The 14,842-nt window shown below is 45.3% G+C and overlaps 1 protein-coding gene across 3 annotated transcripts in view; it reads right to left on the reverse strand.

Moving 5' to 3' along the window:
- Positions 1–14,842, reverse strand: part of IGF2BP2 (insulin like growth factor 2 mRNA binding protein 2) — a 169,887-nt gene that overhangs the window by 22,980 nt on the left and 132,065 nt on the right. For all 3 annotated transcript variants that reach the window (XM_041002677.1, XM_041002679.1, XM_041002678.1), the window contains exons 6-7: positions 14,501–14,773; positions 12,781–12,915 (exon numbers count right to left, since the gene is read on the reverse strand). In XM_041002677.1, coding sequence (XP_040858611.1) covers positions 12,781–12,915; positions 14,501–14,773 — 408 coding nt within the window. The remainder of the gene's footprint in view (positions 1–12,780; positions 12,916–14,500; positions 14,774–14,842) is intronic.

A 14,842-nucleotide genomic window follows, 5' to 3' on the forward strand; every position in this document is an offset into this window, starting at 1 on the left:
TGAGGAGACATCAAATCTACAGCCCAAGATGGACCAAGATGCGTCTGTGACAACTGTGGAGATCAAGAGAAAAGCTGTGACACTGAGGTCACTGTAAAATCAACAAGGGATTCCAGCAAAACAGGTATGAAAAACTGCAACCTGGGTCACCAGTCATGCCTCTCTCCCTATACGGTATAATCAAGAACAACCTAGAAGGGCTGGGGTCCTCTGTTGGCATGGCAACAAAAGACTGGATCATGCACGCAACATTCTGTCTTTTCTGGGGGAAAATTTCTGAATGAATGGCCTTTGTGTCACTGACTCTGATCACTTAAGCTGCTAAAAGCAGAAGCAAACTGGATGCGAGAGCTGCAGTTCCACAGTTACAGACACTGGGAACATTAGCAGACAGGAAAGGCTGGAGAGGCCCCAGCTAGGCTGACTAGAGGATGACACCCCCGCATGAAGCCAGCAGAATGAGTGGTTGCTTTTTCATCTGCCAAAATCCCACCTGCCCCAACACCCACCACCAAAATCACAAGGCCTACCAAGACATAGAGAAACACGGTCCAATCCAAGGGACCAAACTCCAAAAAACTCATTCTAAAATTATAAGAGCATGAATAACCTGACAGAAAATTTAAAAGAACCAAATAACCATGCAGATGTTCAGTGAACTAAAAGAGAACACACGCAACTAAATAAAATCAGGAGAGCAATGCATGAATGAAATGAGACACTTAACAGAGGAATTATAGAAAACAATATAAAGAAGTTCAACAACATTTAATAAGAAAGAATCAATGAATTTGAAGGTCAATCATTTGAAATCATCAAGTTAAGGGATAAAAAAGAAAGAGGAGAATTAATGGATTTATGGGACACTATCAAACAAACCGATATAATGTGTAATGAGAATCCCAGACAAAGAAAATAAAACCAGGAGAGAGAGCTTATCTGAGTAAGTGGTCAAATTCCCAACCTTGGAGAATAAATGGACAAACAGATCAAGAAACTTTAAGAACTCCAACTGGGATAAATCCACAGGGAAGAGAGACTCACTATAATCAACTGTCTAAAGTCAAAGATAGACTCTTGAAAGCAACAATAGATACGCAACTTGTGACACACAAAGCAGCTTCCAAAAGTTTCTTGACAGATTTTTCAGTAGGAAATTTTCTATCCAGAAGTCAGTAGAATGATGAGTAGCTTTAAAATGTTGAGAGAGGGAAAAAACCCCATCTCTGCTAACCATGAATACTGTACCTGGCAAAATGGAAAAATTATGCAGCTGGCACGGTGCGATAGCACACTAATCTTCCACTTGCAAAGTCAGCATCCCATATAGGTGCTGGTTCAAGTCCCAGTTGCTCTGTCACTGATCTAGCTCCCTGATAAAGGCCTGGGAAAGCAGCAGAGAATAGCTAAGGCCTTGGGCCTCTGAATCCACATGGGAGACCTGGAAGAAGCTCCTGGCTTCTTCCCAGCTTTTGAAACAGCCCAGCTCTGGCTGTTGCAGCCATCTGGAGAGTGAACCAGTAGATGCAAGATTTCTCTATCTGTTTCTCCCTTTCTCTGTGTAACACTTTCAAGTAAAATAATTTGGTTTTCAAATGGAGAAATTAAAACTTTCCCAGATGGACAAAGGCAATCAATATACTTCATTACCAGTCAGGTGACTTCTGTAACTAATGCTAATGAGTGGTAGCTAACATAGCTTTCCAGAAGTAATACGTTTTTAAATTTATGCATCTCTCCTTATCTATCTATCTATCTATCTATCTATCTGAAAAAGCCAGGGATGGCTTAGGTTGAAGCCAGAAACTACGAGTTTCATCCAGGTCTCCCACATGTGTTTAGGGTCCCGCGTCTTGGGCCATCTGCTGCTGCTTTCCCAGGCATATCACTGGGGAGATGGAAAGTTGGGACTCAAACTGGCACCCATATGGGATGCTGGCTGGCATCAGAGGCAGCAACTTAACATGCTATGCCACAACACTGGCTCCAATATCAAAGCAATTTTAATTCCATTTCTCATAAACTTGTTGAAGTCCCTTGTACATGGAAAAATATAATAAGCTATGCTAGAGTAATTTGGGTACACAAAAGTTAGAAAAAACATTTTAAAAGTTATGCATATATGTCAATGGCTACACAACATAAAAATATAATTTAAGGGGTTGTAGAGGTCATGCAGAAGTGTTTCTACCTGTGATGGAAGCTGACTTGTTATTACAGACAAGAGCATGCTGTAACCTTAAGATGGCTTTTGTAGCAGCAATGGTAATCACACAAAAAAATCAAATACAAAAAAATCTATCAGAACATACACAAAAGGAAATCAAGCCATATTACTATCCCATTTCAACAAAGGAAGGCAGAGAGAGACAAAAATGCCACAAGACATACAAAAATCAATGAACAAAATAGCAACAGGCAATCCTTCCCTATCAGCAGTGAATGTGAATGTAAATGCTCTCATCACCTTATAGTAAAAGACGTAAGAGTTGAGTGGATTAAAAAGCAAACTCAGGATCTGACTAGGCTGACTACAAGCGACTCACTTTAAAGCTAAGGTCACGGTTGGGACCTGCACAGCGGCCTGGGTGGATCCTGCTGCCTGGAGACTGGAAGCTCCTCCTGGGTCTGTAGATTGCCTGAGCATGGGGATTTGGGGGTAAGTGGGAGTGCGGCCACTGAGGGGGTGTTTGGCAGGTGTGGAATGACTTCTGGGGAACTCCAAGGATGGGCCCCTGCACTTGCAGGTGAGGGATGACTGTGGAGGACTTCTACAGGCCAGGCCACTAGGCTTGCAGGTAAACTAGGGTTTAAGAGGTTTGGAAAAGGGAAGGCAGAAGGCACATCGAGGTGAGAGCAGGGCCACACAGGAAGATCTGGGCTGGATTAAGTGGCATCGCCTGCTACCTGCTGGCACACAGGAAAGCTAGAATGCTGCGGGAGGAGGGGAGGCCTGCCTGGCAGGGGTAGGCAGCAGTACTCACCAGTGAGTATCAGGACAAGGGATGGGCCATGGCATCAAGCAGCTCATCAGAAAACCAGGATTGGGTGCAGATTCTGGAGGGAATTTGTGGGTTCACTTCTGTGGGATTGCAGTAACAGCTGGTTTGCATGAGAGCTGGGGGTGGTAAAGGGCCAAGCCAGGCACAACTACATTAACTAACTGACATGGAATCTGGGGTTGGAAGCACGCTGGGTTGGCCCAGGCTACAGCACCTACCAGCACATGCAAAGGCTGCGATTGGGGGCAGATTACGCCAGGCAGGGATCTAGCATTAGCCAACACATCTAAGATCCTGGGCTGGAAGCAGGGCTGGTAGGGGAACTTGGGAAACTCCTCTACTAGGCCACAATTCCTGCTGGTGAGCACAAAGCCAGGGCTGAGTGTGGATCAGGCCAGGCAAGGCTGTAGCACTAGTTGGCATGTGTGTGAGTTAGGCCTTGGGGTGGGGCTGGGCTGAAACAGGATGGAGTGTGGCCAATGGTGAGCTAGACAACTGTACCTATCAGCTCACATGAGAGCCAGGGTTGAGGGCAGGCTGAGCTGGGCTGCAGTACCCGTCACGAGAGTTGGGGCTGGGAGCAGGCCATGCCATGCTAGATGGAAGCACACAAAGGTATGCACAAGATCTAGGGCTGGGAGTTGGCTTAGAGGGGGAACTACAGGGACTACCCTGCTAGGCTGCAACTCTCACTGGTGAGCACGAAAGTCAGGACAGTGGGCAGAGCAGACTGAAGAGGGCTTCAGCACCCCTCAGCATGTGTGTGGGCTAGGTGCAGGGACAGGCCAGACTGGGCTAGGCTCCAGCTTCCACTGGCATTTGTGATAAACCACAGGGTACAGGAAGGGATGGGCTAGGCTGCAGCACCTATTGGTCCACTAGAAAGCTAGGTCTGGAGTGGGTTAGGCAGATCTGGGCTATTGCACCTGCTGGCAAGAGTTGGAATGGGTTCAGGCCAGTTAGGCTGGTCCAAATATCTACCAGTGCACAAGAGGATCCTTGGCTGGAGGTGGGTCTGATAGGGAAAGTTGGGGAACTCCCCTGTTAGGCTGAAGCTCCTGCTAGTGAGCCCGAGAGCCAGGATTGAGGGCAGCCTCGGCCAAGCCCATTGGCATTCATGTGGGCTGAGTCTGGGGGTGGAGCAGACTGAGCTATGCCACAACACCCATGGGTGTGTAAGAGAGCCTGGGGCCCGGGAAAGCAGTCGAGGACAGCCCAAAGCCTTGGGACCCTGCACCCGCGCGGGAGACCCGGAAGAGGCTCCTGGCTTCGGATCGGCATAGTATCGGCCCGTTGTGCTCACTTGGGCAGTGAATCATCGGACGGAAGATCTTCCTCTCTGTCTCTCCTCTCTGTATATCTGTCTTTCCAATGAAAAAATAATAAAAATAAATCTTTAAATAAAAAAAAAAAAAAAAAAAAAGAGAGCCTGGGGCCAGGGGAGAGGTGGTGGGGCTTGCGGTATGGGCCAGGCTAGGAGTGTATCTGAAAAGCTGGCCGCATCCACTGGTATGTGTGTTGGCTGGTGCAGGTGGTAGACTGAATCTGACCCTGCACTGGCTGGAACACACACAAGTCAAGTCTGAGGAATTTCCAGGAGAGGTTTCTTGGGGGATTCCCCAACTAGACTGCTGACTCAAACCCCGACTACAGGGAAGTTTTAAGATATGTGGTCTGACCTTGGAGTGTACATATTGGATCTGGGGCTCCTTGGTTCCTGATGCCCACACAGAGGGATAGCATACACAGACGCACACAAAGGACATGGCAGCCAGCTCATCTAGGCCAGGAGTGGATATCTAGTGCCTTGTCAGAGGATGGAAAGTGGAGAAGGATGGATAGCTCTCCTGACCAAACATTGCAGCAAGTGTCTGGGTCTGTGCAGACACTAAGATAGATGTTGTCAACCAAGAGACTTTGAAATGATTTTCTCAACCATGGAGCAATGAAACTGATAACATCTCAGAACTATCAAAACCACTCAAGTAACATCCCTGGAAAACGCTTCCTCACATTGGGCTCTTTAAGGCATCATCAAACGACTATCCCATCTCTGGACGCTGATGTAGTTTGGCAGCAAGGAGCGACTCCACCTCCTCAAACCTCTTTTCCACTCCATACAGAAAAAAAAAAAACAGAAAAAGAAATGAATATTTATTCCACTCACCTTCCTCTATACCTCAACCTTCTTACCCTAACCTGAGGCCCACACAGGCATGCATCCCTCTCAACTATGTAAATATTTCAAAATAAAATAGCAATTAAGAAAAATCTAGACAGAGACTGAAGGAAAAGGTTAAATAAGATTCCACACAAATGGCAACCAAAAGAGAGGGAGGGCAGCTATGATATGCTAAAATCAGACAAAAACTAACAACAACCACCAAAAAACTTATTACAGGAAACAAAGAATGACATTATGTAATAATCTGAGAGCATTCAAGTGATGTAACAATTATTGGCATTTGTGCACTAAAACACAGAACTCCTAAATACACTCATTTGAAGCCAACTTGACAGAATTGAAGAGAGAAATAGAAAGCAATATTATGAAATAGGAAACTTTAACACTCCATTTTAATAATAATTAAATTAGCAGACAGAAGAACAATAGAAAAACACAGGAGCTGAAGAACGGACCCAATACAAACCACTCCACAATAACAGAAGAAAACATTCTCTACCATAGGCAAAACAGTAGGCCACAATGCCCGTAACAGTAAATTCAAGAAGACTGAAATTATAGAAAGTTTGAAACTAGTAATCAACAACACAAGGAAAACTGTAAGATTTATAATTACATGGAAATGAAATAATACACACATACACCCTAAGTAGGTCAAAGAAGCCAAAGGAAGTTAGAAAATACCTGGAACACATGAAAAGACAACAGGCCAAAACTTACAGGATGCAGCACCAGCAGTGCTAAGAGGGAAGTTTATTTCGCGAATGTGTATATTACAAAATAAAATCTGAATGGAACTACCTAATTTTATGCCTCAAGACATAAGGAGGAAAAACAAGCTAAGCCCAAGGCTAGTATGAGGAAGGAAAAAATAAAGATTACAGCAAAGCTAACGTGAAAATAACAAAATGATACAGTTGGTGTTTTAAATAAAAGATCAAGCAACTTAGGAAACCTTAGCTAAATTAAGAAAAAGAACATTTAAATGACTAAAGTCAGACATGAATAAGGAACATTACACCCAATGCCACAGAAAGAATAAGAATACTGTGCCAACAATAGATATGCTGACAAATTGGATAACCAAGAAGAAATGGATCAGTTTCTAGAAATATACAACCTTCTAAGATCGAATCATAAATAAAAGAAAATCTGAATAATCATTTAAAAACCTCCCAACAAAAGAAAAGCTCAGGACCAAATGGCTTCACATTAAAAAAAAAGTTTATTTACTTTTTATTTATCTGAAAGGCCGAGTAAAGGAGAAACTGAGACAGACAGAAAGGGAGAGGGAGGGCGAGAGAAAGATTTTCCATCTGCTACCCACTCCCTGATTGTTTGCAGTAGTGGTGCTGGGCCACACCAAAGCGAGAAGCATAGAACTCCATTTGGTTCTCCCACACAAGTGGCACAGGCGCAACAATATGAACCACCACCTGCTATTTCCTAGAATGCATGTTACCAGGAAGTTGAATTGGAAGAGAGTAGCTGGGACTTGAACTAGGCCCCAAAGTATGAGATGTGGATGTCTCATACAACCACTTAACTCACCGTACCGTAAAGCTCACCTTATACCAAACATTATTAGCAACCCTTCTAAAACTCCTCCAAGAAGCTGAAGAGAATGTTTTTGCATCCTCATTCTATGAAGCCAGATTTATTCAGATTCCAAAGTCACTCAAAGGTACCACAAGCAAACCAGCATCCATAATTAAAAAATGACATAAAATTCCTCAACACAACACTGGCAAGTTGAAATCCACAGCATTATGAAAAGGATTATATACCACGACCAAGTGGGAATTATTCCTTGGGTACAAGGATGGTTCGACTTCCATGAGAAAATGCAGGGCTGGTATTGTGGCAGAGGATGAAGCTTGGGGCTTGCGATGTTGATATCCCTTATGGAATGCCAGTTTGAATCCTGGCTGCTCTGCTTCCAATCAAGCACCCTGATAATGCAAGTGGAAAAGCAGTGGGAAATGGTACAAGTACATGAGTCCTTGGCACCCACCCACAGGGGTGCCCTAGATGGAGTTCCAGGCTCTTGGCTTTGCCCTGGGCTACTCTAGTCCCTGCCACCGCAGCATCTGAGGACCAAACCAGCAGTTGGAAGGCATATCTGTCTCTCTCAAGATCTATTTGCCTTTCTAATAAAAGCAATAATTAAATCTTTATACTAACTTTTTAAGGTAAATGGGGGAAAAAAAAGAGAATAGGAGTGTGAAGCTCTATTGATCTACACACCCAGGTTCACAGGATTACGGTTCATAACAACCAAGAGCTAGAGCAACCCCAAAGCCCATCAGTGGATTAATGAATAAACAAAATGCAGTTTAACAATGGAACATTGTTCAGATTTAGATCCCTTGGGGAGGTCTCCACACAGGTGCATCTTGAGGACATTAAGCTAAGTGAAATAAATGAGCCCATCATCAACAATTAGCCTTGTATGAAGCCACTTATACAAGATATCTGGAGTGGTCAAATTCACATGAACTGGACTTGGTAAGGAATGGTTCTGATAGAGGTGGGTGGGAGGTAGAAGCAGCAGAACTGTTCAAGGAGTACAGAGTCTGGGCTTCCAAACTGAGAAGGTTCTGGAGATCTCACTTTAATAACCTTGTGAATACTCTTCACACCACTGAACAGTGTACTTCAAAATGATGAAGCTGCTATACATACATATATTTAAAAATCACAATTCTTAGAAAAGTTTTTAAGAAAAGATATAAAGAAGATATGCCCTTTCATTTTTTCATATTTTCCAGTGGAGATGTAATTTCTGAAATCACTATAACCACACTCGCATCACCAAGGCAGCATAACCCGCCCTGAGGAAGGCAGTGCAGAAAAGCATCCTGTGGCTTTGAGCCCCAAAGTCAGGTGAATCTTCCACAACATAATGGTCACATCTGAGGGCTTGCAGGACTTGTTTTCTGTTACTGAGCCCAAAGTATCTAACAGGTGCATTATTATTTCCTCAAGGCGAACAGAAGCATCACAATGAAGTAACTTTGAGAACAGGCAATTTTTTGTTTGTTCACTTGTTTTGTAAAGATTCACTTATTTTTAGTTGAAAGGCAGATTTACAGAGGAAAGTCAGAGAAAAAGATCTTCCATCTGCTGGTTCACCCCCTAAATGGCTGCAATGACTGGAGCTGAGCTGATCCAGAGCCAGGAGCAAAGAGGTGCTTTGGGTCGCTCACGTGGGTGAACGGTCCCAAGGCTTTGGGCCATCCCCTACTGCTTTCCCAGGTCACAAACAGCAAGCTGGATGGGAAGTGTAGTAGGCAAGAAGTGGGATGCTGGTGTTTTGCAGGCAGAGAATTAGCCAGTTGAGCCATCATGCTGGCCCTGAGAACAGGGATTTTGTCAGCTTTGTTCACTGCCGAGTTCCAGTATAACGAACAATGCCTGACACACCCAGTAGGTGCTCAGTACATATTTGAAAAATGAATGAAAAAGAATAGGATCTGCTATGATTTCAATGCAATTGAGCCCCAAGGATTCATGTGCTGGTGTTTCCCACAGTGGTGGTACTGAGTTGGAGGAACCCTTAGGTGATGGAGCCCAATGGAAGAAGCAGTGTCTCTCCAGGGCATTGCCCTAAGAAGAGATTAATGGGGCTCAGCGCGATAGCCTAGTGGTTAAAGTCCTTGCCTTGCACGCGCTGGGATCCCATGTGGGCACTGGTTCTAATCCTGGCAGCTCCACTTCCCATCCAGCTCCCTGCTTGTGGCCTGGGAAAGCAGTCAAGAATGGCCCAATACCTTGGGACCCTGCATCCGCGTGGGAGACCTGGAAGAACTCCTGGCTCCTGGCTTTGGATTGGCTTAGCTCCAGCCATTGCGGCCCCTTGGGGGAGTGAACCATTGGACGGAAGATCTTCCTGTCTTTCCTCCTCTCTGTATATCTGCCTTTCCAACAAAAATAAATCTTAAAAAAAGAAGAAGGGATTAATGGAGACCCGGAGCAGTGAGTTTCTGTGCAATGCAAATGGGATGTAAGAGCAGGAGTAAGTCCTGCGCTCCTGGAGCTGCCGTGCTCATAGCCCACAATCTCTCCCTCTTGAATGCCCTCTCATTATCGCAGGATCCACCATGGGGGGCTGATGCGGTCAGGGAATTCTCTTGAAGGTAAATACAGGGGCTGCTGACACTCCTGGACATTCCACCTCCAAACCTGTTCTCTTTATAAAGAGATCCAGGGGGTTAGCAACAGAAAACTGGCTAAGCCAGGATCCCTGTTGTCATGTATTTCTTTTTTTTACCTCTTACTCAGTCCCCTCTGGGTTCTGTCACCTACAGAGCACCCTTTCTGAAACACGTCAATCCCCCTATCCCTCTGAAACTGGGATTGGAGTGTCCTTTACACAGATCATTAGACACAGCATTTCCCCAAAGTTGCACTTCTCACATCACAATTTATTACTCAGGGGGGTTATCATTTGTTTAACCAGTGGGCCGCAAGCTCCTTCCAAGCAGGACCTGGGTCTAGCTCAGGAGTTTTGGCGTCTTCAGCAATGTACTTAGAAAAGTTATGTCAAAGATATTCCTCCTTATGGGCCTGGCGGCGTGGCCTAGAGGCTAAAGTCCTCGCCTTGAACGCGCCAGGATCCCATATGGGCGCCGGTTCTAATCCTGGCAGCTCTACTTCCCATCCAGCTCCCTGCTTGTGGCCCAGGAAAGCAGTTGAGGATGGCCCAAAGCTTTGGGACCCTGCACCCGCATGGGAGACCTGGAAGAGGCTCCTGGCTTCGGATCGGCATAGCATCGACTGTTGCGCTCACTTGGGGAGTTAATCATCGGACGGAAGATCTTCCTCTCTGTCTCTCCTCTCTGTATATCTGCCTTTCCAATAAAAAAAATTCTATCTATGCATCAGTAGTCTTGACTACTTAGAATTTTGCAATTTGCTTGTGTTAGATCACGGGAGAGGAGGGGGCCATTTATAAAGTTCTCAATCTGTATGAGCTGGGGCGCTTTCAAACCAAATGACAGCATTAGGGGGAGCTTCCAAAGTCCATGCAGAGAAAATAATTCACAACAGAAAGGTCAGGGTTCCTAAGGAAATCTGAAAACAGATTTGCAGAGCTCTCCCTGTAAAGAGCTCTATGGCTAAATTCTTGCCTTGGACATGCTGGGATCACATATGGGCACCAATTCAGGTCCCAGCTGCTCCACTTCCTATCCAACTTCCTGCTACTGTGGCTGGGATAGCAGTAGATGGCCCAGTGTTTGGGCCCCTGCACTCACATGGGAGACACGGAAGATCTTCTCTGTATCTCGTTCTCTCTGTAAATCTGCCTTTCCTTTCCAACAGAAATAAATCTATTTTTAAAGACTACCTTTACTTTCTTGGTTTTGAAATATTCATGATGCTAAGTTGCTAAATTAATGTTATATTTAATATATCTTTCACTGCTCCTCATAAAATTACCATAGCTGTGTATAAACACGTTTTCCCAAGCTGACAGTAGTCTCTTTATTTATTAACTACCACCCATTAGTGCACACAGACTGTATTAGGCATTAAGATTGGCATAACACTTACCACACTATGGAATCTCAAGTTTTTCAAAAAAAGAAAGGCGAGGAAATTACAGAACCAAACAAAAAAAAGCAAGAAGTGTAACGTAGAAGCCAAAAGTCAGCTTGAATTGTCATCTAGTTCTAAGGCATGATAGAAAGAAAAAAAAATTTTCTAGAACAGCACTGGATGGATTTGGTGACAACAGGGATTGCGGACTTGCCTTGTCCAATATGGCAGTCATTAGCCATACACATGCCTATTGACACTTGAACTAATTAAAACAAAACACTCATTTCCTTCGTTGCACTAATCACAATTTAATTACTCCACAGCAACATGTGGTAGTAGCTATTTTATTGAACAGGGCAGACAGAACATTTCCATTTCTGCAGAAAGTCTACCGGACAGCATGAGTCTATGTGTCTATAATTATTACCAATGGGGTCACAGGTTAGGGTCACCAGAAGAATCACACGGCAGCAAAACAGCCACGGGTGAATGTCAAAGATCTATTTTCCACTGTACTCCACTTGGGAACAAACTTCTTTTTTTTTAATTAGTAATTTTAAAAATTTATTTGAAAAGCAGAGTTACACAGACAATCTTTCATCTGCTGTTTCACTTCCCAAATAGTTACAATAGCCCAAGCTGGGCTGGTCCCCAAATTCAGGAGCTGGGAGCTTCTTCCGGGTCTTCAATATATGGGTGCAGGGGCCTGAGAACTTGAGCTGTCTTGCTGAGTTTCCAGGCCACTAGCAGGCAGCTGGATCAGAAGTAGAATAGGAGGTGGAGGGAAGGCTTGAATCACTACCTAACATGGGATGCCAGTACCTCATGCAGAAGCTTAGCGTGCTTGCCACAACTCCAGCCCCAAGGGAACAAACTTCTTAAATACAATCCCTTATTAAGATTTTAAATTTATTTCTCATCTACTTTACAGGCAGAGAGAGAGAGAGAGAGAGAGAGAGAGAGAGAGAGAGAGAGAGAGAGACATAGATATACAGAAAGATAGAGGGAGAGATGTTCCATTCACTGGTTCACCACCCAAACACAAAAGCCAGAGATGGCCCAAGGCTAAAGCCAGGAGCTCATAACACACTATCCAGGTATTCCATATGCGTAGCACAGGTCCAAATAACTGAACCATCCTTTACTTCCTCTCAAGCTTCATTAGCAGGAAGCTGGAGCAGTTATGGGATGTGTATCCCAGAGTTAAAGTGTTTGTCTTCTTTTAAAGGCTGGGGTATGTGTTTAATCCTAACCCCTGTTTTTTCCTTTTTTAAAAAAGATTTATTTATTTATATTTAATGGAAACGCAGATTTACAGAGAGAAACAGAGAAAGATAGTTCGTCCTCTGGTTTATTTCCCAAGTGGCCACAATGGCCAGAGCTGAGCCGATCCGAAGCCAGGAGCCAGGAGCCAGGAGCCAGGAGCCAGCAGCTTCTCCAGGTCTCCCACACAGGTGCAGGGTCCCAAGGCTTTGGGTTGTCCTCCACTGCTTTTCCAGGCCACAAGCAGGGAGCTGGATGGGAATGGGGTAGCTGGGACAAGAACCAGTGCCCATATAGGATCCCTGCAATTGCAAGGCAAGGATTTAGCCACTAGGTCATATGCTGCGCCCCCTGACTTAAAGTTTTAAAAATACATATTTGGGCCAGGCAGTGTGGCCTAGCGGCTAAAGTCCTCGCCTTGAACGCCCTGGGATCCCATATGGGCGCCAGTTCTAATCCCAGCAGCTCCACTTCCCATCCATCTCCCTGCTTGTGGCCTGGGAAAGCAGTTGAGGATGGCCCAATGCTTTGGGAACCTGCACCCGTGTTGGAGACCTGGAAGAAGTTCCTGGATCCTGGCTTTGGATCGGCATAGCATTGGCCGTTGTAGTCACTTGGGGAGTGAATCATCGGACAGAAGATCTTCCTCTCTGTCTCTCCTCCTCTCTGTATATCTGACTTTCCAATAAATAAATAAATCTTTTAAAAAAAATACATATTTGGCTGAATGAAGGGCATCTATTCTTACTGTCTGTTCAGTCATCTGGGCCCTGTATGCAAACTCACAGTTTGGTCTCATCAGCCTCTTTCTGCATGATTTCCAGAATCATGCGGCATGCTTCAGAGGTCCCCTCTGGGCTGGCATGGATGGTGACAGGCTTCTCTGCGGCCCCAGAGTTCTCCTTCCTATGGATGTCTACCCTGTAGAAAGAGAATCAAGACTTATAAGGACAAGGCCACCCGAGCTAGAACCCTACTCCCAAAGCAGAGGCACACCCACCAGCACACAGCGAGGACACAGACAAGAGAGCGTCACGAGCACGTTTGCAACCAAGGCCATTCTCCAAGGAGGAGGCAAGCAGAGCAGGGGGCCTTGTGCCAGACTCTAGTCCTGAAAGGCTCAGCTAGAAGGGAATGGTTCTAACTGTGGCAAAAAAAGGCAGCAAGCCCACTTGGTAACGAAGTTGCTGTGGTAAGGGAAGTATTTTATGCGCCTTTTCCAGGGGCTGTAGGAGTGAAGGATAAAGTGAGGATCACGCTGCACGTTGGCGCGGTGCCGGACTCTCAACTGATCGCAGCCTTTAAGAGCCGTGTGTTAATCCAAATCAAAACACCCAAATCAAGCAAGCTTTCTATATTTGAGTGTGGAGAGAAAACAGAGGCCTGCCCTCTAAGTTTTTGTTCTCCTTTCCACTGGCAGCCTGCCTCCTTCCAGGCTCTTAAAACTAATGGCTCAAAAGCTTGATGACTTTATCAGACTTCGCCGGGTAGTTGTGGTCTTACTTGTTTTTGTGAACTTTCAAAATCACATAATTGATGACATCCCTTTCTGCTTTGGCTGTCAGAAAGCCCAGTGCCGAATCTTTGTCCTATTTCTAATAAAAATGGACGCACACAACACTCAGAGCTAACCTCACCGGTATTTACACTTGTTGAAAAATGCATTTAAGCCACCTGAAACAATTTTTAGAACAAAAAGACATAAATAAAAATCACTTTCACTTGGTACTGCCTGATTTAAGTATTCTCTCATTTCATCCAATCATCCTGGCTGTACTAATCTTAATAATCTTGGCAAAACACAGCTAGTTCTTTTTTATAGAAGAAGCAATCCATGTCTTAGAGAGATTGCTGCCACCCCCATCATTCGGCCTTTAAGTTGTAAAATTTGAATATCAACAATTGTTTTCAAGTTCTGTGCTTTCTTCATGACACTGTGCTGCGGTGTTATGAAGATACAAAAGCCAGCAACTCCACAAGTCACCTTATCTGCTAACTCCTACCTCTGGTTCTGTTCCCCTGGACAAACTGTACACATGAGACCCGTGTGCTTTATTTCTTGTTCATGTAGCAGCCACTCCTTGGCTACCATCTTGTGGCGTTTTGAGACTACAAAGCGGCCTCAAACAATGGCTACTCCTGGACTCTGACTCAGAGGCAGCGGAAGGACAGGTAGAAGTGGATTCTAGGACCCCACAGAGCCCCGCACTTGTGCTGTTTTAGAAATAGACATTCATGAGCATTTGTTAGTTGATGGGAACAGTCCTTGGCTGTGAGGTCATCAGTGCCAACCTGCAGCCTCTCAGGGTCTGTTAGTCCGTTAGCATGAAGCTCACCAAAGCCCTTGGCTCATGTTAGTCTGTTAGTAATCCTGTTTAATGAAGCCGTTGTCCCATCTAGCACAGCCCCCAGTGCTGCTGTGAGCAAGTGACCAAGGGTGGCTGAGACCCACCAGCACTCAGGGGACCCCTCAGAAGGAAGCAAAGGAAGCCCCGGAGGCACGTACCGGGACTGGGTCTGCTTAGTGATGTTCTTTATGGTCAAGCCCTCCTTTCCGATGATGGCACCAACAAACTGGGTGGGGACCAGGATCCGCAGCGGGAAATCAATCTGTCTGGCCTGAGAAGAGCCCCCAGGGGCGTGGCCTTGCTCCCGGGAAGAGTGGTCCCCACGCTGGGCTCGCTGAGGGGGCGAAGGGGAGCTCACCTCTTCATCCGGGATGTAGGAAATCTTGAAGGAGTAGTTCTCAAACTGATGCCCGCTTAGCTTCTCAATGGCTCTGAAATGCAGCAGAGAGCAACATTAAGACGGATCTCCCTGAAGCCAGGCATCGCAGAAACAGCACTGA

The sequence above is a fragment of the Ochotona curzoniae genome, unplaced genomic scaffold (assembly GCF_017591425.1).
Source record: "Ochotona curzoniae isolate NIBS_2020 unplaced genomic scaffold, NIBS_Ocur_1.0 scaffold_2587, whole genome shotgun sequence".
NCBI classification, from domain to species: domain Eukaryota; kingdom Metazoa; phylum Chordata; class Mammalia; order Lagomorpha; family Ochotonidae; genus Ochotona; species Ochotona curzoniae.